General features: G+C 39.2%; 2 protein-coding genes across 3 annotated transcripts; both read left to right on the forward strand.

Annotated features, from left to right (window-relative positions):
• Positions 1–436: 436 nt before the first annotated feature.
• Positions 437–4775, forward strand: LOC117453165 (gamma-glutamyl hydrolase). The gene is made up of 9 exons (XM_034092064.2): positions 437–671; positions 780–894; positions 1308–1358; positions 1479–1563; positions 1745–1883; positions 2059–2165; positions 2816–2909; positions 2999–3136; positions 3771–4775. Exons 1-9 carry the CDS (start codon positions 554–556, stop codon positions 3887–3889), a joined length of 966 nt encoding a protein of 321 aa, XP_033947955.1. The 5' UTR covers positions 437–553; the 3' UTR covers positions 3890–4775.
• A 534-nt stretch (positions 4776–5309) lies between these two features.
• rnf122 (ring finger protein 122) lies at positions 5310–24302 on the forward strand. Of its 2 annotated transcripts, none has more exons than XM_034091485.2 (6): positions 5310–5716; positions 11738–11894; positions 18355–18400; positions 18486–18527; positions 18684–18763; positions 20084–24302. In XM_034091485.2, the coding sequence occupies exons 1-6, from the start codon at positions 5692–5694 to the stop codon at positions 20196–20198; spliced, it is 465 nt and encodes a 154-aa protein (XP_033947376.1). In that variant the 5' UTR covers positions 5310–5691; the 3' UTR covers positions 20199–24302. The 2 variants fall into 2 exon arrangements, with proteins under 2 accessions (XP_033947376.1, XP_033947375.1); XM_034091484.2 differs by having other exon boundaries at positions 5313–5716; positions 18681–18763.
• The last annotated feature ends 409 nt before the right edge of the window (positions 24303–24711 follow it).

The raw sequence follows: 24711 nt of genomic DNA on the forward strand, positions 1-24711 counted from the left end.
AGAGGTCCGTTTGCATCCCACACAGCATGCTATCCAAAAGTAAAGCCGGTTTTAAAAAATGCCGGAACTGTATGTTCAAAACTTGGACTCAGAGACTGGGCACTCCTCTTGGTTAGCTCCTGCATTTAAAATCCTATAAATAGAAAGCCTGCTCTCATTTTCAGAATGAAACCTGTTTGACAGCACTTTTTTTCTAGTTTGCTGTTTGAACCGAGGAATGCTTTCTAAAACACTGACATGAAATGTCTAAGAACTTCATTGCAAAACCCTCCTCTGACTGATGAAGCTGGTTTGGTTTCCCATGACACTTAATGATAAAAAGTTTACCAAAAGTCCATGCTGTCAGCAGAATAATAATGTGTCCATCAGCAGTCAACTTGCCTGACCGGCATGTGCAGTGTAGGAGTTGTCACATGTAAATCTGGGCATTCCTTACTTCCTTATACTGACTATATCCTCTTCTAACTCCACACATATAAGCTGCATTTGTTTTTATACATCGACAGCCTCATATCTTGAATTAAGTTTTGGCTGTTCAAACTCAGGAGAAAACATGTCCAACACAGGATTTTCAACTTTTGCATGCCTGTTTTTTGCATGCTGCTTCTGCTACAGCATAGCTCGGCCAACTAATCTCAACCAAGAGGCTTCAAACGACAGACCTGTGATCGGTGAGAGAAATGTGCCACTAGAAATAAAGAAAAGCAATACAAATATTCAAGATGAATTGGAAAAAAACGATTGTTAATTGTCACAGTTACTGTGTTTTTGTCCCACAGGTATTTTGACTCAGATGATTTCAGATACGGCCATGAAACCCTTCGGGAAGACCTACATACCTTCCTCATATGTGAAATACATCGAGTCTGGAGGCAGCAGAGTGATGCCTATCGGGTAGGTTTAGTCCTTTTAAACTGGTGTTAGTCATAAAGACACACCATCATACCAATCTATATGGCTGGAAGATTTGATATCATATCTATTGAAAGCAGGAAGTAAAAACTGGTAATCATGGACATAATCCAAGAAAAATCTACATTAAAATTCACTATACCTAAAAGAAATAATACATCAATCCAATCTGAATAAAAATAAGAACATGGTGTTTTTGGACTATACTAAAAGACTCTTTAATTATTTAAGGAAAAAAAAAAAAACACTGCATCCTTTTTTAACGTATCTTATGTTTGGAACAGTCATTTACATTATTTGTTAACTTGCTGTTGTATACTTTTATGTCACTGTGGAGTTGCTGCTTTCGTGCTGTCAAAACACACAAATAATTGGAGTATTTTTTTCTTCCGCAGATTGACTCTTACCACCGCTGATTATGAATCGATTTTCAGGAAGATAAATGGGTGAGCTCCATTTCTATAAATGTCTTGGAAGAGGAAAATGCAATAACATTTACATCTTAAACAAATTAACTGAGTGACTGAGCATTTCTGTCACTGACTAACTCTGTGATGTCGGTTTAGCTTGGTTTTCATCGGGGGGGCAGTGGATTTGGAGAAATCTGACTATGCCAGGGTGGCCAAGATTTTTTACAGACTCGCTCTCAAGGTTTGTACGGCATTATTTTTCATTTGTGCTGCATTCAATGAAAGGAGCTATGCCAATAGAGTTTATCATTATTTCACCTTTACATGAAAATGGGGATGCAGGAAATGTGCTTTTCTGCCACAGCCTGATCAAGATTCAGTTTATTGAACAAAAAAGTAAACTCTCACTGTGTTTATTGCAGGCCAATGATAATGGGGACTTCTTCCCCATCTGGGGCACGTGCATGGGCATGCAGCTCCTGACTGTGCTGGTGGCCGGTAAAAGTCTGCTGGAAAAAACCACGGCTGAGAACGTAGCGCTGCACCTCAACCTGACCTCAGGTTAGAGCTTTCTGCATTTCTTTGGATCTATTTTCTGGAGAACATTTCCTGCATGTACTCAATCGTACCACTTGGTGTCAGTAGAAGCAAGTTACAAATGCAAGTTAAAATGTTTTTGTCTAATAATAATGTTCTTGTTTGATAAAACCCTGATTTAGTATATTTCTCCCTGCAGAGGCCGAGTCTAGTAAGATGTTTGAGGGTTTCCCCCAAAAGCTCATGAGTGCTTTGACCGAAGAACCTCTCACTGGCAATTTTCACAACTATGGACTATCAGTAAAGGTACAAAAGATCTGGTGACATGTGTTCAATGTTTTCACGTTTTTTGTTATTGTGCTTAAAAAACATAGAAACCATCCTCCAATCATTTCATTCATAAAATGAGGGTTTCAAAAAGGGTTTCTGTTACTCAGGTCTGACACTTTTGACTCAACAGGAACTTAATATGACTTGCAGTAAAGACATATATTAACAATCTGCAGATTTACTAAAGATTACAATACGAGTTTTTTCTCCATAAACTGTGTGGTTTATTAAAGGCTGGAATAAATCCCAAAGACCCAAACTGCACAATGTAGCAAATTTAATCTGATATTAAGCTTATATGGTGCATATTTTTAAATAAATGTCTCTTTAATTGAATCACCACACAGCAAACCATAGGCCAAATTATCCAGCACAATAAGGCTGAACAAAGTGTACAGAAATTCGAGTAATTATGTTCAGGTACCCAGGCATATCTGTTGGCCCTTAAGATAGCTAGAAACACTTCATTGTTCAAATAGCGAGTTAAGAGTTTCAGAGCATTGCAATAAAGCACATATTTGTTACGTAACTTTAAAACATAGAATATTGTTTAAAATACGGAGCATTACAATTTTGATGAAAAATAATACATGTAATCAAAACTGATAAGACAATTGTTCTTTCAGAACTTTCAGGAGAACGAGCCGCTGCGCAGTTTTTTCTCCCTTCTGTCTACAAATGTTGCTGAAAACCAAGTCCACTTTGTTTCAACCATAGAAGGTTACATTCATATTTTAACAAAGATCTCACAAACTTATCATCATTGCACTGTAACAGAGTTGTAACTTGTCTTTTTTCCTTCATACCAGGTAGAAAATATCCCTTCTATGGAGTCCAGTGGCACCCAGAGGTGAATCGTTTTCAGTGGGAAAGAAAGCGTAACTTTCCTCACTCTGCTCACGCTGTCCAATTATCTTCCCTGCTCGCACAGTTCTTCGTCAATGAAGGTAATAATAATAATATTTTTACATTTCATCAGGAATGAACTATGATTGTGGGTTATAGACCATTACAATAAAACATGTTCGATTACATTTTGCGATCTCCATAGATGTTGCAATATAAGCTACAAAAATGACAATCTAATCAGCCAACCTTTGTGTTGAAAAGATAGCTTATATTTTTAACTGTAAACGTGTTAAAGTAAATGGCAAAAGCAACATAGTCATGGATTTGTCAGCCCTTGTGCAGATAGATTTGAATTAACTGGAATGGGAACAGAAAAAGAAAAAGTTTGGAAAGTGTTAGCAAATTGCTCTTTGGTGGGGAAGACAAACAAATAAAAAGCCCTCCCTTTAAATAGTTTAAGGAAAATGTAATCAGAAAGTAATTTAATGGTAAAATGTAATAACATTAACACCGATAAAACATGTTAAAATAGCCGAGTTAACAGAATTCTTGAACAGAATAACAGTACAAAATGTATAATCTGTTTTTGTAGTATATACCAAAAAGTTAAAGATGCTAATGCAAATATTACATTGAACACTTGTTTATCTGCCTTTTATACAATTTCCCCATTGAGATGATTCATCTATTATTGTAATCTATTCACATGCATCTCACTTCTGCTTTGTTTAGGAAGGAGAAGTTTACATCAGTTCGACAATCCTGAGGAAGAGGCCTCGTCTCTGATTTACAACGACACGCCTGTATACGCTGGAAACTTCACAGGATACGAACAGATCTACTTCTTCTGAAATCCTCTAGTATCTGTCTCCTGTCCCTCTGTGAATTTACAACAGAGACATCTATATTCAGTCTGTGGTAGTTTTGATCAATGATTGTTTTTAAATTGCTTGATTTCAAAATACATTTATATTTGTGTCATTCCTGAATGTAGCTTGATGGAAAATGCAGGGTCTGTCTGTCCGTGGAATTCAGAGTCAATTATTGTACTTTTTACTTTCCTACATTTGTCTGTAGTAACTTTAAAGGTTTACATTTTTAATGCAAAATATATTAATCATTATATATACAATGAGATATATGGTACAAACTCATAAGCTATGCAGCAGAATACTTAAGTATTAGCCCTAGGACATTTGAGTGATGTCAATCATTTTAATCTAATAATATATATGATTGTCAAATAAGCACTTTTGTTTTTGGTACTTTAATTGATGCTAATTCTAGTATACTTTTGCTTCAGTAAAATGTTTAACTTTCTCATCACAAAGTCTGCATACAGAAGCTGTTCTGCAGCTTTTAAATGGGCCACATGATGTTGTCATGTCAAATGATAAAATGTCCATTTTGTTCTATTTTTACTTTACATGAATTTGTCTTCCATGTCAAATTTGAGTTTGAAAGTTAATTGTTGACCATGGAAACAGCGGGTATCAAAACAACTTCTCTTTAAAATGCATTAAAACAGTTAAAAGCTAAATAAATGTAAAACAAAGTCCAATTGAATCATTCTGAGATTTTATTTTGGTGTCTAGTCAAGGCTGGATTACCAGGAAAGTTACATAAAAAGCTTGAAATGTATCGGTTTGATTTTCTTTTTTTGTGTAACTCAGGGTTTTTTGGAATCAGTCAACCAATGATTTTTGGCATTATTGTTTAATTAAATAATTGTTTTAACTTATTGTGTATGAAATCTAGTGACAAAGGTAATGCTTTGTCCAACCAACAATCAAAACCCCCCACACAAGTCAAATAAAAATAAAAATGTTGAAGACAAAGGAAAATATACAATGTTAACCCATCATTTATGTCAATGATGATTTATTTGTATTTGGATTGACTTTATCAAGTGTCACATTTTCACAGCTTTTATTTGATATATAGGCTACACAAAAGGGTGTCCATAGGGGCTTAAGTAAGTGTTGCACCAACACCCAGAAAGAGGGGTAATCCGGCCCTGTGTAAGTGAGGAGCCTTTGATTCATGACCTCAAATTAGCTAGCAAAACACAATGGTGGATGTGTTGGCACCAGGTTGGCACAAAACACAAGCAACCAGGCCCTCACACACACACACACACACACACACACACACACACACACACACACACACACACACACACACACACACACACACACACACACACACACACACACACAAAGACCGCCTGCTGATTGGTCGCCCCTCACGTCAGTACTGTCTGCAGGGGCGGAAATAGGCAAATCCAGCCAGTGCTCTAGTTTCTCACACAGATGCTGCTGCTGGGTCAGTGTTATGCCGTCTATTAACAATAACAGAGTCAAAAGAGCCACAACGACGAGAAGAAGGAGGGGAACATCCACATCACCATTTCTCCTTATCTCAATCTGCAGGGATGGAACAAACAATGTGACATAACCGCGCTTCAACTTCCGACCAAAAACGCTTTTTATCCACCTTTTTATTCGTCTTTTTCACAGGTGCCATTGTCTCGTCGCCTCTCACAACTGGCAGACAGTCCCTGGCACGGCTCGGTTCACTTTACAGCCTCCATCCATCTGCACGGAGGCTGCGGCTTGTTGGTAAACAGGATCGGACTCCCTCTGGTGCATTGATGCACCCGTTTCAGTGGTGTAACGGTGAGCAGTCATTTTACATTGTTAGGCCTCTCACAGAAAATGTGCAATACAGCCTGTTATTTAGAGGGAATCTCTCGTGGCAGTTATATAATAGAGCAAGACTGTAGTCTCTGAGTCACTCCAGTCTTCTTTTCAATTTAGACATTTCTATTGTGAGAAAAGACAATGTGTGGAGCATATCGGTGAGTTTAAAGTGCCATGTTGAAGCAGTATATATCATACATGGTTTATAACACACTCATGTTGTTGTTTAAAGTCTGGGATTCAAGAAGTTGTATAAAGGGTTTATTGATATATTCAACATTAACTTTATCCCTTCCTGTTGCACCCATAGGTGAGGGCCCATGGTATTTTGAATGATAGTAAAACATTGTCGTAATCATATAAAATGTCTTTATATCATAAGTTATAATCACTGACAAATACTGTCAACTAATACAAACGTAAAAATGTTATATATTTTCCTAAAACTACATTATTAGTGATGCAACAATTTGTCCATGAATCGATTTCTCAATTGACAGAAAATAATTCAGCTACTATTATAATAATAGATTATTAATTTAAGCATTTTTCAAGCAAGAATAGCTCCACAAATGTGATGAGTCTAATATTTTCTTTGTCACACATTTGCGAATACATTATCTTTAGATTTTTGGTCTAACTGTTTGAGTGCATCACCTTTTTTGGACAATAAATAGACAACATATTTTGCAGATTCATTTATGATGGAAAATACTATCATTATAATATGTTATAAACCATGTATGGCGTGTATTGTATACTGTGTGTGACTGCTAAATAGAAGGACCTGTACATAATAAAAATGTTAGGTTACCAATATCCAGTTTATATTCTTATAATATATCTGAATGTTATATCCATTTTTGTATTGACAGGTAGAAAGAGTCTGCTTAATAAATAGAATCCTTTATTTCCATCTAGATTTCTTCCAGTTGAGCGCCACACAAGGCCAGTCATTGTGCTCTCTATGTAACATGTTGCCTCTGTGGATAATGTGGTTCACACTATGTGCAGTCTCTCACTTACACTCCTCTCCCCCAATTATCCACTAAAGACAAGTCTAGCAACTTTCCCTGTCTTCTTTGAAAACTGCTCTTTGCATCTGGAGGTATATCTGTCATGCTTAAACAAAGGAGTCTCTCCATGGCAGTGAAATGGTGTGTCAGTGCTTTATTTGTCAGGGTGAGACCTGGTGAAAAATTATGGATTATCTTTCCTATTCCTCGTGTCACCTTTTTGAGGGGCAGCTGCCACAGCAGTGTCCTCACTGGACTGTTGGTGGTGTTCAGACAAGAACAATTACTCCCTTTGTGCTGATCGACTCCCCTTCTATTCATAGAGGAAATAGTACACACACACACACACACACACGCGCGCGCGCACGCACACACGCACACACACTATCAAAGAGTGACATTCTCTTGGCAAATGAAGCAGTGTCAGGCAGCCGCAGCTCAGCTCTGTTTGTCAGTGTCTCTGTGATCATGCCTACAGTGTTTATGCGTGACACATGTAGCACTTTGATGCATGTGATGGGGAATTCTGGGCCCAACCTACTTTCTTCCTCTTCTTCAGCAGCAGGCAGTCATGCAGGCGAGCTTGAGTGTTTCCCCGATGAACTATTGAATATTTTATGGCAAGTTCTGTCTTTAATGCTAGCAGCAGCAGCAGCGGCAGAAGCAGCTTTGTGTGTGAACGCAGCGTATATAGGACAATACTCTACCAGGCATCTCATAGGATCTGTCAGGGAAGATGCCATAGTCGAGGCAGTTTACAGCCCTAGCAAATCACGGAGGGACTTCCCTGCCTTTTTAAACCAACAACGCCAAAATCTGTCTGACAGCTGAAACTCAATATGACCGACTCAGATTCTCTCTAAATGTTTCGCTATAGATAGCTTTCATCCTTTTCTCCCTGTGTCTGCTTCTCTCAGTGCCGTGGCAACGGTACGCCTCCTGAGTGTGCCAATATATAGGTCAGTGGTCATGCAGGGCTCCACCCAAAGCAAAATACCACATATAGCTGTCTACTCGCATACAAAAGGTGGAGGAGGAAGACGTGTGTACCGGCAGTCGTGACATGACAAACACACACACACACACACACACACACACACACACACACACACACACACACACACACACACACACACACACACACACACACACACACACACACACACACACACACACACACACACACACACACACACACACACACACACACACACACACACACACATGCACAAACACAAAGACTTGAATACTATTGACCCAGATCTGATTTGCGAGTCTGCAGCAGCATCACAGGTGATTTATGCCATCAGCTGTGCAGTGACATGAATAGTAATAATAATAGATGCATTTTGTTAGCACTTTTACAGGTGCTCAAAGACGCTTTACAGATATAGTGAAAAGAAAAGATCAACAACTAAATATATATAGTTAAAGTCAAATATTACAAAAACAATCACACATTAAAAGCCAGATTGAAGAGGTGAGTTTTTGTAAGTTTTTTGAAGGTGGTGAGGTCAGTGCAGTCTCTGATGGGTTGTGGGAGTGAGTTCCAGAGGGAGGGGGCAGTGACGGAGAAGGCTATGTCCCCCCAGGTCCGGTGATTGATGTGGGTGGTGATGGATAGGAGGTTGGCTTCTGATGAGCGGAGGCAGCGGGAAGGGGGGTGGTGGTGCAGCAGGACTGTGAGGTAGGGGGGGGGGGCCTGGTTGTTGAGGGCTTTGTAAGTAATCAGGAGGACTTTGAGGTCGATTCTTTGACGGACGGTGAGCCAGTGGAGGTTCTGGATACAGGAACATATATCATAGCCCCCCCCTGGCTGTATGTGTCTCTTTGCCTGCTGGGACCTTTGTGATGCAGATTGTTTGACACAGTATGAGGATGATGGAGAATATTTGTCCTACATCTATCTGCTGGTTTGTTTGTATGTCACTTGTATGTAATGCTACCATTGTGGACGCTGAGTTTTAGCCCTCTGTGGTATATGAATATGGAGGAGCCGACGCAATCATAATGAGTTTTAAAATGTATTATGAAGCACGTGCAGGACTTATTATGAATCAATAGCTAAACGTGTTTTTGTAGAGGAGAAGGGACGTTCTGGCACAACTTCACCTACTACCAAGGTACTGTATATGGGAAAGGGAAAAAGTCCAGAGTGAAGAGGAGGATTTTAGTCGTTTTATTAGATTACCATTCCATTGTATTGACTTGCAGAGCTGTAAAAGAAAACAAAGTCCTATTTCACAATGTTGTATTCATTTTGTGGGCTTTTTTTTTGATAGATTTTTGTGAAACACTTTGACCTTTAGTTATGGCACTTTGGTTTTTAAATGAAACCATCTGAGACCATGGTTGGTTCTGTTATATACTTCTAATGCGTGGCAAAGGGCCCAACTAGACATTTATTGTAAGGGATTGGAAACAAAAATATTGTGAATGGCTGCTTTCATCTTTAACAAATATTGTGTTCTATAGGCTTATCATAATATGATAAGCCTATAGAACACAATATTTGTAAAAAACAAAAACAAATTATATTTAAAAAAACAACATATTATGTTGTTTTTTATGTAAAACAGGAATCTGCAAGGTAACTAATGACTATAGCTGATAAATAAATATACCTCTCAAATGAAGTGGAGTAATAGGGCTTATGTACGCTATTATCCACTACAATTACATCCATTTCAGAACAGAAAAGGCTTTGCAATGTAATTATTATAAGGGTTTGACACTTAATTTGTCTGATAATGGTAGTACGGCCCTGCACATGTCTTTCAGTTTGTGTTCAATTCACAAACATTTGAGACCCTGGTAGTGATTGCCTCTCGCTGAGTGAAGTCATTTAGTATGGAACTTAAATGTGCAGCCACAGACGAGCCTGGATAGATGAAGCATCACGGCTCATTCAGAGAGAGTGGAACTACCAGGTGGGAAGTATTGATCCTCTCATACTGCAATTTCCACTGTGAGATGGGAGAAATGTCAAATAGAAATGTCAACGTTTCACTTCGACTGCAGAAGGTACTAGAAATACAGCAAAAGGCTGTGTAACAAGAAAACAATACTAATCTCAGGGATATGATAAAGGTAAAGGACTCCATTTAGCCATCCATCGGTTGATCCATCTCTCTATTAATCCATCCATCGTCCTATATGTCTGTCTGTTCATCTATATATACTTTTGGAGAAATGTTATCGCCTATTTAATTGTGTGTCATTCTATTCATCCTCTCAGTCGTCTATTTATCTATCCATGCATGCACCCATTTGACATACAGTATATCCATCCCCCAGTCGATAGTGCATCCAGCACACAAAACGGATATCAAAAGATTACCACATCAAGGGGAAACTGTAGGACTGTAGATATACAAGCTGTTGTTATAATAGATACATTAAATAAAAAGCAGCGTTTTTGGACCAATTTAACAACACTCGTCAACCACCTATCTTCTTCCTACATAGCCATGTCATTTTCAAAATAATTGCGCACTGATTCGGCTAAGTTGAACAGTCAATCATAGCGATTTCTCACTGGTCTGTGCCACAAATGTAATCGGGCAAGTGATAAATCAGAATCGAGGTTCTTGCCAGGTACGTTTATACATGCAATGAATTTGCTTTGGTGTCTGGTGGTGCAAACATAAACCATCTAAGAAAATACGTTGCAATTGTAGGTCAAAAGTAGAGTATAATGATGATAAAAATTATGTTTTTTTAAGAAACGATTTTGTGGTGTGGCAAAAACTGAGCCATGGTCGCTCTGGATGGCTCGACATTGATGTGTCAGGGCTTCTGTTTTAGGAACAGTAAACATAGACAAACAACATAAACAGACTTTCCAGTCCACCTAACTCTTTGGACTGTGGGTGGAAACTGAAGCAGATAAACAGTAAGAACATGCAAACGTTACATATACTGTACAGAAGAAGCTGGTTTCTGGCAAAGCTCTTAAATGTGCAATTTCTTGAAGTACAGTTTATTTTAGATTGAATATAAGCTGATGCTGGTGGCATTGAAAAGTATGGATTTCTCTGTTATGATTAACAATATACAAGCTGATTCCGATCTCACAAAGCCCCCTCTCACATGCACATCTGACTTCTCATTACTCATGCAGACGCACAAAACACAAGTGTGCTCTGTGTGTCTCCTTGTGTCTGTCCATATCATCTACAAGTGTTTTTCGGCGTTATTTCCCCCCCTAGTAATCAGGGAATGCATGGTTCTCTATTTGGTAAATAAAGTCCGTCATATCTAATAGTCATGGCCACATTTTATCTTCAATCCTCCCCCTCCCCCGCCCCTCTTCTGACCTTGACTGCAGACAGCAGTGCTACAGTGATAATCTATTTCATGGTAAAAGAAACACACACAGTAGTGTAGCGTCACAGCCAGAAGGATGAAACAAAGGGGGGCACCTTTGATGGGAATACCATCTGTTTGGATTGGAGCACTCTGCAAAGTTCAAGCCATGAAAACAGCCATTAGTGTACGAATCAGCTCACTGTACAGGAATACAGATATATTTCTGTGAAATAATTGAATAGTGCAATGACTTTAATGAAATTGCACTCAGTGATTGACTCTGACTCTGTGGCTAATTGTTCTCTTATGTTTATTTTTGATACCTTCACAGCGCACAACAAATTGTGGACGTAACAATGTTGCTTTGGCGTACCATTTAGTTTTACATGTTTAGGTCCAGGAATGAAAAGGGCTTTACCTTTCCCTCAGCCTTTCTTTCTAAGCATATGTGTGTATTTGAAACTTCAGTGTTTTACTTCTGTTATATGCAAAGTTGCAGGTCTGACTCTGAGCTGCACATGGATAGTAGAGTTCTCTATATATGAACCTTTAATTTGTGTTTTTAGACATTCCTGTGTGAAGCAGAGTCAGGCTTTCATTGTTTTGCTATTTTTTCGTTGCATACTTCTTGTAAATGTATTTTTAAATCTTTCCTCTGTCTTTTCTTCAGGGTGCTTCTGTGGTCTGGGACTGGTTTATTCCAACAAGTCGTGCACCATGCCGCCCATCACCTTCCAGGACCTGCCTCTCAACATCTACATGGTCATCTTCGGGACAGGCATCTTTGTCTTCATCCTGAGCCTCGTCTTCTGCTGTTACTTTATCAGGTGAGGGGCAATAGAAACAGAAACAGTGATCAAAAAAAAGAAAGGCGTTAAAACAAAGGAAAAGGTGTGTTTTGTAACATGGGCACTTATCTCAGTTTCTCTTTACACCAAAACAAATTCAAGAAAAACCTAAATGCATTACCTGGCTAAAGTAACGTACAGTGAGGACAGTAACAGGGTATGCTGTGTAATTAGAGTACATGATACCGCTGGACTTGAGTAAAACATCTGTCAATGATTCAAGGCTAATATGCTACATAATTTAAATGCATGTTACTAAATGTTTAGCATCATAACTTATCAAGAACCGAAAAACGTTATTCAATCCAAGTAACTGCTACATTGCTCACTATAACATCTAATCTATAGAAGTATTACACAAATCAATAAAATAGATATTTAGTGATCTATATCAAACTGCACCAAAGTAGTGGACCGACCAACGTCAGTACGGAGAAGTGTGTGTATGTGTTATGTGTGTGTCCGTGAAAAGAAGAGGAACAGGGTGACCTCTCAACTGTTGACTGTGTGTGAACTCCCTGATGAGCTGAGGGGACGTTTGTGTCTGAAGCACGGGATATGAGGCAACAGGAAGTAGCCCGATACAATGTGTGAAGACAGTAGCAAAGAAAACTGCAGAGACTCAGAATAAACACGACCTGAATAGCACACAGTCGGAGTACACAAAAAAAATCAACATCAACGTCTACAATGTATACAACCTCATAAGGAAATGTCAACACCTGCAGTAGGATTCGGTTTTTTTTTTTTTAAAAGCTCTCTTTGGATGGCTGGGCATCTCATAATGAGCCATTTTAGCTGTCGCTGTGAGAATCACCTCTGTTATCGAAATGTCAAACAATTTACAGAAAACCTTGGTTTTTGGCTGGATAATACAAATACAACCACTAAAGGCTGGTAGTTGGTATCCAATGTGCCGCTTTTCCTCAATCATGTGCATTTAACTCCTGTGCAGTTAATTCCTTTTTTCTATATATAATTACATTAATGAACAGCTGCACAAAAGGAAATTCAACATGCCTCCAAAACATCGTTTATTCTTGACCTTAAGACACCAGTTGACAAAATAATCTCACCCTGCTCCCTATTTAATAGATGTTAACTTCTCAATCATATCATCCTACATTTGTTGGATGTTTTATAGGCCAAACTGAAGTATTTTTACTTGAAGTAAATATATTTCTGGACAGAGCTTTTTATGTTTCAGCGCATTGTTTAGCTGCTTGGCCAGCTACTGGACCGTTAACTCTCACCAATCTCAAAGTTTTGTTTATCGGCTGCAGCAGACAGCTGTTTTTAGTGAAAAGTACCAAACGGCAGACAGAAACAGTTAGCGACTCTCTGTAAACATAATGGAGCATTTAGCAGCCAAGTATTTCCCTCAGGAGTTGTTAGACAACAAAAAAGATTCCTTCTTAACTGCTGGATTTGTAAACAACTAACAAGTTCACCATATAACCCTAATTGTGATAATATGAAAATGTTCTGTTCATAACTTCTGGCCAAAAAATTTAACTTATTTATAATAATTTATGTTGAATAAAAAAACAAAACACCTAATGGACTCTGTGGTGAGATTAATGTGTCAACTGTTCTGTGATGCTAACAATTAACTTTGATTCGTAAGAAATGTAACCTTGTTTTTTAATCCAATCATTTTTGTATTCAACATGGATGAGAATAGGAAGAAAGCACCTTTTCAATTTCAATTGAAAACAATTAAAACAAGGGGAAACCCCATGTGTTGATGAACATCCATAGCAACTAATACATTGGCCTTTTTTCAATAAAACACACTTAGGATTGGATACAGTTTAACTAATAATAGATCCTAAAGGTTGGAATTTTCAGTGCAAAAAAAATCCATTGTTTCAACTCTTAGGCAAATCTGGGAATCTTGTATTATATAAACAATGGTATCAATGACAATTCAAATCAATCAAAAAGCATTTTCGATTTTCTGAGATCATTTCATATTGTAGTTATCTGCCCGAGAAAATAAACTTTTGCAATCAAATTTCTGTAATCATAATCCTAATAATGTGAATGCTTTATTTGGTCTAGGTTTGGCTCTAAATTGACCGTCAACTCTGTCAGACAGCCGGGATCCTTCCTGTTTTCTTGAAGCACTTACCTCTGAATCACGACCAATGAGTCACTTCCTTTCGGCTCCTTAAATGGGCTGAAGGTAGTCTTCGGTAGGAGTGTGATTGTGAATTCATTTATAGACCGGGGTGATTCATCACATGAATACTGAGTGATGAATGCCATTCTTTGTTGGGGGCAGGCTTCCCATTATCCACTCAGACAGGCTCTCTGTAAATCAGTGTCAGGGACTTAGTGATGTTTGGTTCACCGTGACTTAAAATCTGTCTCTATTCAGCTATGTTATATTTCCTCCTCTAATCATACAAAGCAATTATATCGTTTTCTAAAAAGCCTTGCAAAATGGTGGAGTACACACACACAGCAATATTTTCAGCCTTCATTTTCAAACAGTTTCTATTATAGTGGCACAAACCGGGGGTGTACACAGCAGTATACCTGCAGTGTACAAGACGGTAAAACCACAAGAGTGCCAAAAGCACTCACCCAAAATATCTCATCTTAAATTATACCCTAATGTGCTCTAACAGCACACTTGTCGGAGAGAACCACGATTTGCAAGCCTTAAGTGAAATCTTAAAATAGGACTAATATTGAGTGATTTTGCATTTTATTTAAACTAAATTACAATTTGGTCCTTTTAGTTGTGTGTCATACCCTCCTCCCTCTCCCCTCCATTTCTGATATGAAGCTGTAGATTCACATGAAAAAACCATCTTACATGCCGAGAATGAGAAAGGCAGAGATTTGGGAGAATAAAGTGACAGTTTAATTCCAAAATGCTTCAGCAGCAGATAGGGCAGACTGGAGGTCATCTTCTATCATGAACACAGCTAGAGAGTCAGCAGTGAGATTCATTTGGTTAAATCTGTGAAAAACTTTTCTAATAAGAAACATTTAGCCTATAAAAAGTTTGTATCTGTCTTTGAACAATCAGAACTCGAGCTGATGCTCTGTGGATTTCTGAAAAAGATCATAAAACGGAAACTGTAATGCCAAAGCAGGAAACAAATGAAATGTGTGTTGATGTATTATAAGAAGTCACATTATAGTTAAAGGGGACCTATTATGCTATATTTGAAAAATATATTGTAGGGCCATACCTATACAAAACATGTCTGTGAAGTTTTTTGCTTAAAATACCAAACAGATCACCCATTGTAGCCATGCCTCATACTGCTCATACCCTTCTATTGGCGCGTTTCCACTGCAGCGGGTAGCTCGCTTTAAGCGTGCCGAGCCGTGCGGGGCCCGTTTTTGGTTGCGCTTCCACTTGGCCTAGTTTTGGCCCGGGGCTACTTTTTCACCTTTTTTCTGGCCCGACTAAATCGTGGTTCTAGGGCCAGGAACAACCAGGCTGAGTCGGGCTGAGTATGCTAAACTAGAGAGAGAATCGCTGGCAAGGGGGCTACAACTACAACAAGATGAACATATTTGACCGTGATTTAATTGTAATACACGTTTCAAAATGATGCCGAAGTAACAACATACTGATACCGGTTAGTAAAAGCCATGAATTAATGCTTTGACAAGTCTGCAGACAGACGGCAGGCGAAAAACCCTTTTAAAATGCGTGCTTTCTAAATCGAGCTTGGCTAAGCTAACGTTATATATGCTCCGACCGTCCACACTCACTATACTATAGTAACTACCCCAGTTCCTAAACTGTAATGGAAGCGCAGCATTAAAGTGAGCCGGGCCTAATAAGGCCTAACCAAACCGAGCGAGGCCGAGCGAGGCCTGCAGTGGAAACGCGCCATATTACAGCCCTGTTCCAAAAAGACTGATTCTGCTTTAAATGGAACGGCTGCTGCGAGCCACGCCCCTTTGTAGAGTCACGCAGCTTTCCCCTGCTAAGAGAGTTTTCTACCGGAAGAAGCTCAGCTAAACACTGCGGTGCCGGTGACTAAATGCCATATTATGTTCCCAACCACTTCAAGCATTATTTCTGAAACAGTATGGAGCTCAATCAATCAATCAATGTTTTATTTATATAGCCCAATATCACGAATGTTACATTTGTCTCAGTGGACTTCACAGTTTGTACAGAATATCAGTATGACAATACAACACCCTCTGTCCTTAGACCCTCACATCGTACAAGGAAACAATTCCAGAGAAAAACCCACAGTTTAAAGGGGAAAATGGGAGAAACCTCAGGGAGAGCAACAGAGGAGAGATCCCTCTCCCAGGACGGACAGACGTGCAATAGATGCCGTGTGTAAATTGAAGAGATAATACATTTTACAGCGTAGGTAGACCAAATGTTTAGAAATGCATGTGTCTATAATAAGAAGATAAATCCACGAGGATGTCAACAATCCTGTGGGAGCCATCAGGGAAGTAGTATGATGAGATTCAAATCCAGAACTCAGGAAAGAGGATCCAGCTCAAACCTTTCTCTCTCGCAGGGTTTACCGCAAGGACATTACGTTACACATATTCTCTCCAGTACAGCGTTAGCTCTGAGTGTTAGCATGCTTGCTACTATAAACACAGACCATATTACTCCCAAAACACTCAGCGTATTGTGTCTGATACAGCACATAGCTTGACATGTTCTTTCTTAAGTGTTTATCGCTAGAACAGTGCCATTATATGTATTATATATATAACAACTTTACTCTAAGTGCCTCCTGCAGACATCCTGCTGAATACACAGACACACAGCTGCGTGAGGGGATTCAGCTAGACGACTGTATACGGAGACGATAGGTTGGGACGTGTCACGTGTGCCACATTTTACCAATGACGTCATAGGACCCAAATGCTGGATCAGCTCGTTTGCACACACCGGGGACACATATTTATGTATAAAAGACATCAAAAAGTGCATTTTGCATAATAGGTCCCCTTTAACATTAGCAGTACATCAGCTTGGTTAATATCAAAGGAAATTATATAGTGTTTGATGGGCTTTAATAAAGTATGTTAAACATATTAATGAAAAGAAAAGCAGCAGTAGTTGTTTTTTTGGCACATATCCTTTTATCCCCCCACACCTGTTGAATTCATTGTGTTTAATAATAACTGGTCTGCAGTAGCTGTATGAACATGTTCTATTCTTGTAGACCGGGCACAAAACTGAAACACTGAAATCTCCGTCATTCCCCTCTTTCACCCACTTCACATTATTCTTTAGCCATGGGAAATCTGTACACGTGTAAAACGTGTATCCTCACATTGTTCTGCAGGGAAGATTGTTAGTAGCAATCAGCGTAAACAATAAACCAAGTGACAAACACAACCAATAACTGTCACTTCCTTACTTAAAGCATAACAATTTTGTATTTTTATTTCATTTGAGGGGTAACCGATGGCATAAATAATTATTCATATCTCATCTAAGATGCTCTCACTGCATTAATTTAAAATCCCAGACAATGATAGACATGTGAGTCTATGTTTAGTTGTGTAAAAACAATAGGCCAAAAATAACCCGCGGCTCGCCAAATGATAAAGATCTCCTCTCTATTGTTGTTTATTAGGGTGGTGCAGGGATTCAAAGACGCACCGTACTCATTAACTATGTTTGTGTGTGTGTGTTAGCATTGGCGTGTAGTTGCTACATTGTGGGAACAATGTGTGTGTGCTTCCAGGGGAACTTGTCTTTGTCTCTGGATGTGTAGTTGTTTGAAAAGAGTTAATTATCAAAGCTTACCCCTGCAATTACACAGCTTCTGTTACACACAGCAACATCATGTTACTGCACAAACTTCTCCAAATCTCAGCCGGGATCCAAGGACCTGCTGTGAAACTCATCATAGAATAAATATAGACATCTTTGTCTTTTAACAAACAAGTGTCAAATGGGTAACTTACTGTATGTACCACTTTCAAATTGTCCTTTATATTCATCTCTAAAGTTACTAGTTACTTTGCAAACTATAATTTTGCTAACATAGAAGTATACTTTAATTCATACAAACATATGATACGAATGAGCTGTTCCGCAACCAGCAGCAACAATCAAATGTTGGTTTACATTATAAATAGGACTTTACATTTTATATGGAAATAGTATTCTGCATTCCTCACTGTGTAAAAGGTCCATCGTAAGAAGAAGAAATCTGGAAAACAATGAGACCTGATTGAAACGTTGTGAATTAATATCCAGCAGCACGTAAGAAACTGTGTGTGTGTGGTTCTCATACCTTTTAAATATTCTTGCCTGCATCTGTTTCTATTGTTACTTCAGTGACAGATTCTTACATCACTTTAAACTAGAACGTCAAGCCAAAGTATAGTTGATTGTATGTTAAAATGATTGTTTCCAATAATTTCTCATTATTTAATATGTTTATTAAAAACCTTTTTCTCTTTTAATCCACAGCAAACTACGACACCAAGCCCAGAGTGAGCGGTTTGGATACCGAGAGGTAAAGACTTGACTGCAATATTTAAGCATACTTTACGGAAACAAAACCCTCTTTTAAACATGTTTATTTTGTGTCAATCCTGCAGGTGGTTTTAAAAGGTGATCCAAAGAAGTTGAATCTTCATGGGGTAAGGATGTGATTATCATGCACATTTGCACTGATTCTTGCACATAAACCCACCTTAAGAGATTTATAACGTGACACAAACGTAAACAAAGATAATGCATGATAATTTCATCAAATGAGGGTCCTCACTGCGTCCTGTGTGTCCCTCCTGCAGCAGACGTGTGCCGTGTGTCTCGAGGACTTCAAAGTGAAAGACGAGCTGGGAGTGTTGCCATGCCAACATGCTTTCCACAGGAAGTGAGTACATGAGAGAACAGTGGAGTCTTTCTCTGATGCTTGTTACCGCTTTGCACCCGCACTGGCTTGTTCACATGAAAACGTTCATGTTTCATCTAAAGTTCAGTGATTACAGGAATTATACAGAGAGTTTCAGTGGATTTATTGCTGACTGCAGCTATACAGGAGCTCTTGTTCAACATTCAGGGAGAAAGAGTGAGAGCAAACGCGTATCCCAGCATGCAATGGGTAGACAACAGGAATAGATAGTGCTACTGTATGATCTTGTAGGGGAGGCATTCCTGATGTTAGTTAGGCTTCTAAAAGTGTGATTTCCTCACAGTCATCTGGAAAATGATAAGATTTTTTTTTATGTCAATATTAATCAGGAGGGAAGAGAGGTAAAAAGAATGTTATTTTTGTTTGACACAGTGCATAACAGTAGAAGCTGAATATATTCTTTGAGATGTTTAACAGTTTAAACCATGTCTCTCAAACTGCAGTTCAATAAGGACAGATTTAATGGAAATGTATAATAAAGAAAGACTTAAGATAAAGACTTTATTGATGTGAAGAATCCTCACTAAGTGTCAGTCTGTATGAAGACAGGAGATTGGACAGGTACCAGGTGATGGCAGTAAAGATAAAACAGCAGGTGTTTGTTAAAGCTCAGCTTCCTTAACATCTTGGACGTGGTACATTGTGCTATAGTAAGTCTGAGAGACGTTATTATTATTATACTTAAAGATTGGCTGGAGAAACGTGGGCAGAAAAGTCAATGGGTGGGATCTATTATTATAGATTAAAAAAAAGAATCATGAGTCATAGTCAAGGAATAAAACGAAAATGTGGACTAACTTCAATCAAAGTTTCTTTATATTACAGGGCTCTCTCATGTTCATGCATGGGCAGTGGTGAAATGTACAAGTCCAGTTTTGAGGAACATCTTTGCCACGTTATCCTTATTTTTACACTTATAGTTACTTTGAACATCAATTTACATACAAAACATTGTCCGTTTAAAATAAATAAATTAGGATATTTTGACTATTTCAATAACTTTAACGTAATTTTCATGCTTAAATAGCAGGAAATGCTTTTCAGACCCTCAAATGGGGAGCTGTCCTGTGTTTCTCTGTTTTATGTGATATTAAACCGATTATCTTTAAATATTAGAATATCATCATCCATAATACAATTCATTGTTATTTGCAGCCCAAGATCCAAATATTTCTTCCCCATGGTTAATCAAGTATGGCTTGGCTTTGATCAGTGAAACATATTAGTGAGAGGAATCATGATCTCATGTTGCTCTATCCTTTTAATTTCTCTCCTGAACAGGTGTCTGGTAAAATGGCTGGAGGTGCGCTGCGTCTGCCCCATGTGCAACAAACCAATAGCGGGCCCCCCTGAGCAGCACCACAGCATAGGGACCCTTCTGGATGAACTGGTGTAACTGAAGGACCCCTGCAGCCCGGGGTGGCCCGCCCGCCACGCCCGGGCCCGAGCAGCTGATATCATTTAGCGACTAGCAGGAACATGGACCCTGTGCTGCTGTTAAAAGATCAGCGAAGAAACACCGACATGATAACAGTAAATTGGGGTAACCTAGTTACCGCCCAGAGAAAGACTGAAGGATGCTGTTGCCTAGCGACCATATCCAAGATGGCAACACGACACCTTGTGATGTCTGAGAAATTATCTCCAGCCACCCACACATCACTCCACCACTCTTCTTTCAACATCCCCCCACACATCCCTCACATCTTCTCTGGTTACCTCGAGTCAGTTTAATGACACAGCGACGAGTGAGTGTTGAAGGATGGCAGCGCGGGGTCAGAGGCACTGATCCCACGGCATGTCTGAGTGTTGAATGTCATGGTGGTTACTAACATGAAATAATTATCGGAGGATGTTATTAAATCTCTCACTTAATTATTTTAGTAAAGACGTTTTTAAACAAAGCTACAGAGAAAAATATATTTCATCGTCCCTTAAAGGTGGGGTAGGTAATTTTGGAGAAACCAGCTCATGCTCTGTTAAGAGCATTCCATGGAATATAACAGAAAGTGTATCTCGAGCCGGTTTCTCAAACTTACCTACCCCACCTTTAACATGTTGAGAGGAGTTACACTGCTTACAATTCTGTATTTAAAAAAAAATGTTTCAACAGGTACAACAAGGGTTTACCAAAAAGACCTGGAGCCTCATTTATAAAGCCTTGCGTAGGATTGGCGTGGGAAGGTTGCTTACGTAGGACAAAGAAAATAAATACGCACCGACACTTTCCGATTAATAAAAGACTACGTAGGGCACATCCTACACCGGTTTCCCTTTTATAAATCACAATCAACTCCAAATGCGGCGCAGCTTTTGCGGGCTTCACGTAACGCCCATATTTGCCTATAAATAGTCAAAGAAACGCCCATTCATTCATTCCTTTTGACTGACTGCATGAAGAAGAGCTAAAACAAATAAAAAAAGACATCTCACACAGTGGGTGTTTCTCAATGTCGAGTAAAGCTGCTCCAGAGCCACTATTTCAAGCATACTACGTCATCGAGTGCCACCGAAGGACTGTTCCAATGTCCAGCATACTTGGGATTCTACCGAGCCCGGCGTACTTCGTAGCGACAAATTTCGAGGCTGCACATGTGTAGACTCCCTGGTCTTAAAATCCCCACAATGCATTGCGCAGGGACCAATTTCCCCAAATCGGTGGCGGAAAATGTAAAGCGGGCCTCATATGACGCACACCTGCACACTTGCTAGCCTGTTCCACTCTTTGTTTTCCGAATGCCAGGAAGTATTCTTGCCTCGCTTCTGAAGCAAGTGACTCGGAAGACATGTGCTACCAAGCAAGCGTATTCGACATTGAGAAACACCCCGTGTCAGATTTTGGTTATTTTGGGAAGGTCGAGATAAATCATATTGTTTGGTGGATGCAGTTTGAACCAGAGTAGCAGCATGGAGGTCGGATCGTCACCAAAATAAATAAATAAGTGAAAAAGGTCAGAAAAAGGTTAATGACAAAAATAATACACATAGCCTAACCTTCCTCAGGCAGTGTGTTTGTACCGGGACAGGAGATACCCCCTTGATGAGAAACTGTAAGAAATGATCAGGGAATCCCTCCGGAGTGGAGTCATGACGACTGGATCTGAATGATTTTTTTTTATTTGGTTGTTTGTGTTCCAGCTGTCGATCAGCAACTATATATCCATAATCCACCAGTTAAAGGAAATACAACTAATGTGTTGTGTTATATTAGCTGTACAATTGACCACATATGGTGTTCTTAGTTTCCATACCTCCTGTGTTTTACGAGCGACTTATCAAGTAAGCGGCGAACGGCATAAAACATGATTAAACATGATAGTATATGCATGCTCGTATCTATACAACCTATAGAAATGCAAAACGGCGTCAGTTTAAAGTGGACCTATCATGCTATATTTGAACAATATATTGTAGGGCCATACCTATATAAAGTATATAAATATAGTTTTTTTTTCAAAATACCAAACAGATCCTGCATTTTAGCCATGCCTCATTTCGCTCTATTTGCTCTTTCCAGCCCTGTTTTTGCAGGGGCTGATTCTGTGAGGTAAATAACAAAGAAGACCTTTGACCGGCACTTTTCTAATTTTGTCCGGAAGATTTCAACTTTAACGGACATGTTGACCGGCGAAAAAAAATCTAACTGAAACTCTGCTGCACGGTCCCCTCGTTCCTTGGAAGAGGCGGAGAGGTGGGTGTTTGTCATCTGCTGGTGGACTAACCGGAGATAATTACAGTGCTTGCCTCAACGGGGAGGGATTGCATTGAATAACAGCAGCAGAAGCAAACGCTTGCCTCGGGGAGGGAGAAAAAGAGCCACAGCGGAGAATAAACAGAAGGGCAACCATGCGCGGGAAATCTTCTTCGCTGCTTTTGCGGCAGACTACAGTGCCACTTACAGGCCTGGCATATGTACTACAGCGTCTCCAGCGCTTTCGAGCGGCAATGGCCGGCTGTGGCCCAACCCCACATTCCCCCTCGTTCCTGACGTCAGAGAATTTTCAAATCTGTATCAGTCTGTATCAGATCCGTTGCAGCCCTGTTTTTAGAGATTTGGGTATGGAGGAAAAGAGAGAGGGTTGTGTTTTTTGACACTTGGACACATATTCATGTATAAAAGATGTACAAAAGTACATTTTGCATGATAGGTCCCCTTTAAAGTAATTCTGTCCTTCTGTTTACCGCATCATTCATGAGAATACATTTCTTAACAAGAGAACATAATCGAGGGGTGATCAATAACATTTCCGTATTTATTATTTCTCCAAGTTATGTTTTTGTGTGCACTGAGGAGTCTCAAACAGGCGTTTGTTTAATCATTTTAAGATTGGCTTCAATCAATTTGTGAAAATGAATTCTTCATATACAGTATGATAAATGAGAGGTAACATTCTATTTATGGTATTATTTCCACATATTTCTCTCCATTCTTCCTTCTGCCAACGGTGTCGCAGTTTCTCGTCTCTCCCGTTTTTGTGCTTAGTGCGTACGCATAGGTCAGAGTTTGCGTGGAGGACCGCACATTTCCCGTCAAGTTTTTTTTTTATACATCGCAAACTGTGCGTAGAAACTGGCATATGCCATCTTTTGTGCTTACGCACCGTTTATAAATGAGGCCCCTGGAGCCAACAACATTGAGGCAAAGACATAGACAGGGTTTACTAAAACTGCTTCAAGGGAACTTGTAAGGTTTTGGGCCAAAGATTATGAAGTTGCATTGGTAAAAAAAAAAGATGAACATTTGAATTCAAGCGTCATCAGTGGGACCTAAATTAATCATATTAACATCTCAAACTGTAATCCACATGTAGCAAATTAATCAGTATTTCCATGTAAAACCAATTGCCAAACTGATTTAATACTTATGATTGATGTGTAAAATCCATGTTGGTGCCCGCCTCTACAGTGATATAATGTTCTATGTGTTGTTTTCCCCACTGGGATGTTATTTTAATGTTCAAACATGTTTAAATTGTGTTAACATAGATGAAAGGAACTGACACTTTTTACCTTTCACTTGAACATTGTGTTTTTTTGTTGATTCTTTTTTTAGATATTGCACTTTAAATTCACAAAAAAACATACCGCGTTTGTTCTTCTAAAATGTTAAGACTAAAGTTTGGAGGCAGCATAGCTGGTCCCTTGTTTTAAGGTTTGGTGAATCTTTTATAAAAGTCTGTGAAGTATCCGAGAAGCTGCTTCATGTGAAGAGAAGAGAAGCAGCAAAGCCTCGGTGATGTTCTGTGAATTCATCTGGGAAGAAACTAGATCTCACTTTTATACATTTATGTGGCATTATTGCTGGTGATTCTGTTTTTACATTCCTCCATCCTATTTTTTGTGATTTACACGATTCAGAAAGCGAAACACTGCCTAAAATTGAGCACAAAACTCACAAAGCACATTGTCCACAGGCACCTGCACTGTACATTAAGCCAAACACACACACACACACACACACACACACACACACACACACACACACACACACACACACACACACACACACACACACACACACACACACACACACACACACACACACACACACACACACACACACACACACACACACACACACACACACACACACACACACACACACACACACACACGTGAGGCTGTCGACTTCACATGAGTCCGCGTGCCAATAAAATAAAATAAAATAAAATGTCCAAGAGATTTGTTCACTCTGATTCTTGCCACATTCCACATTTTGTAATCCAAACAGATGTAAATATCTTGAAACAATAATAAATACAGTTGTCTGTTTTGCTCAGTTTCTCTTGTTTATTTCTTGGTAGTCTTGTATCTGGCGCCATCATGAGGTGAAAAACTGTAGGAAAATGTGTTGGATTATTCAATCTAGCTCATTGGTTCACCACCTTTTTGGCTTTTGACCCTTAAAC

Source organism: Pseudochaenichthys georgianus, chromosome 9 (genome assembly GCF_902827115.2).
Source record: "Pseudochaenichthys georgianus chromosome 9, fPseGeo1.2, whole genome shotgun sequence".
Lineage (NCBI taxonomy): Eukaryota > Metazoa > Chordata > Actinopteri > Perciformes > Channichthyidae > Pseudochaenichthys > Pseudochaenichthys georgianus.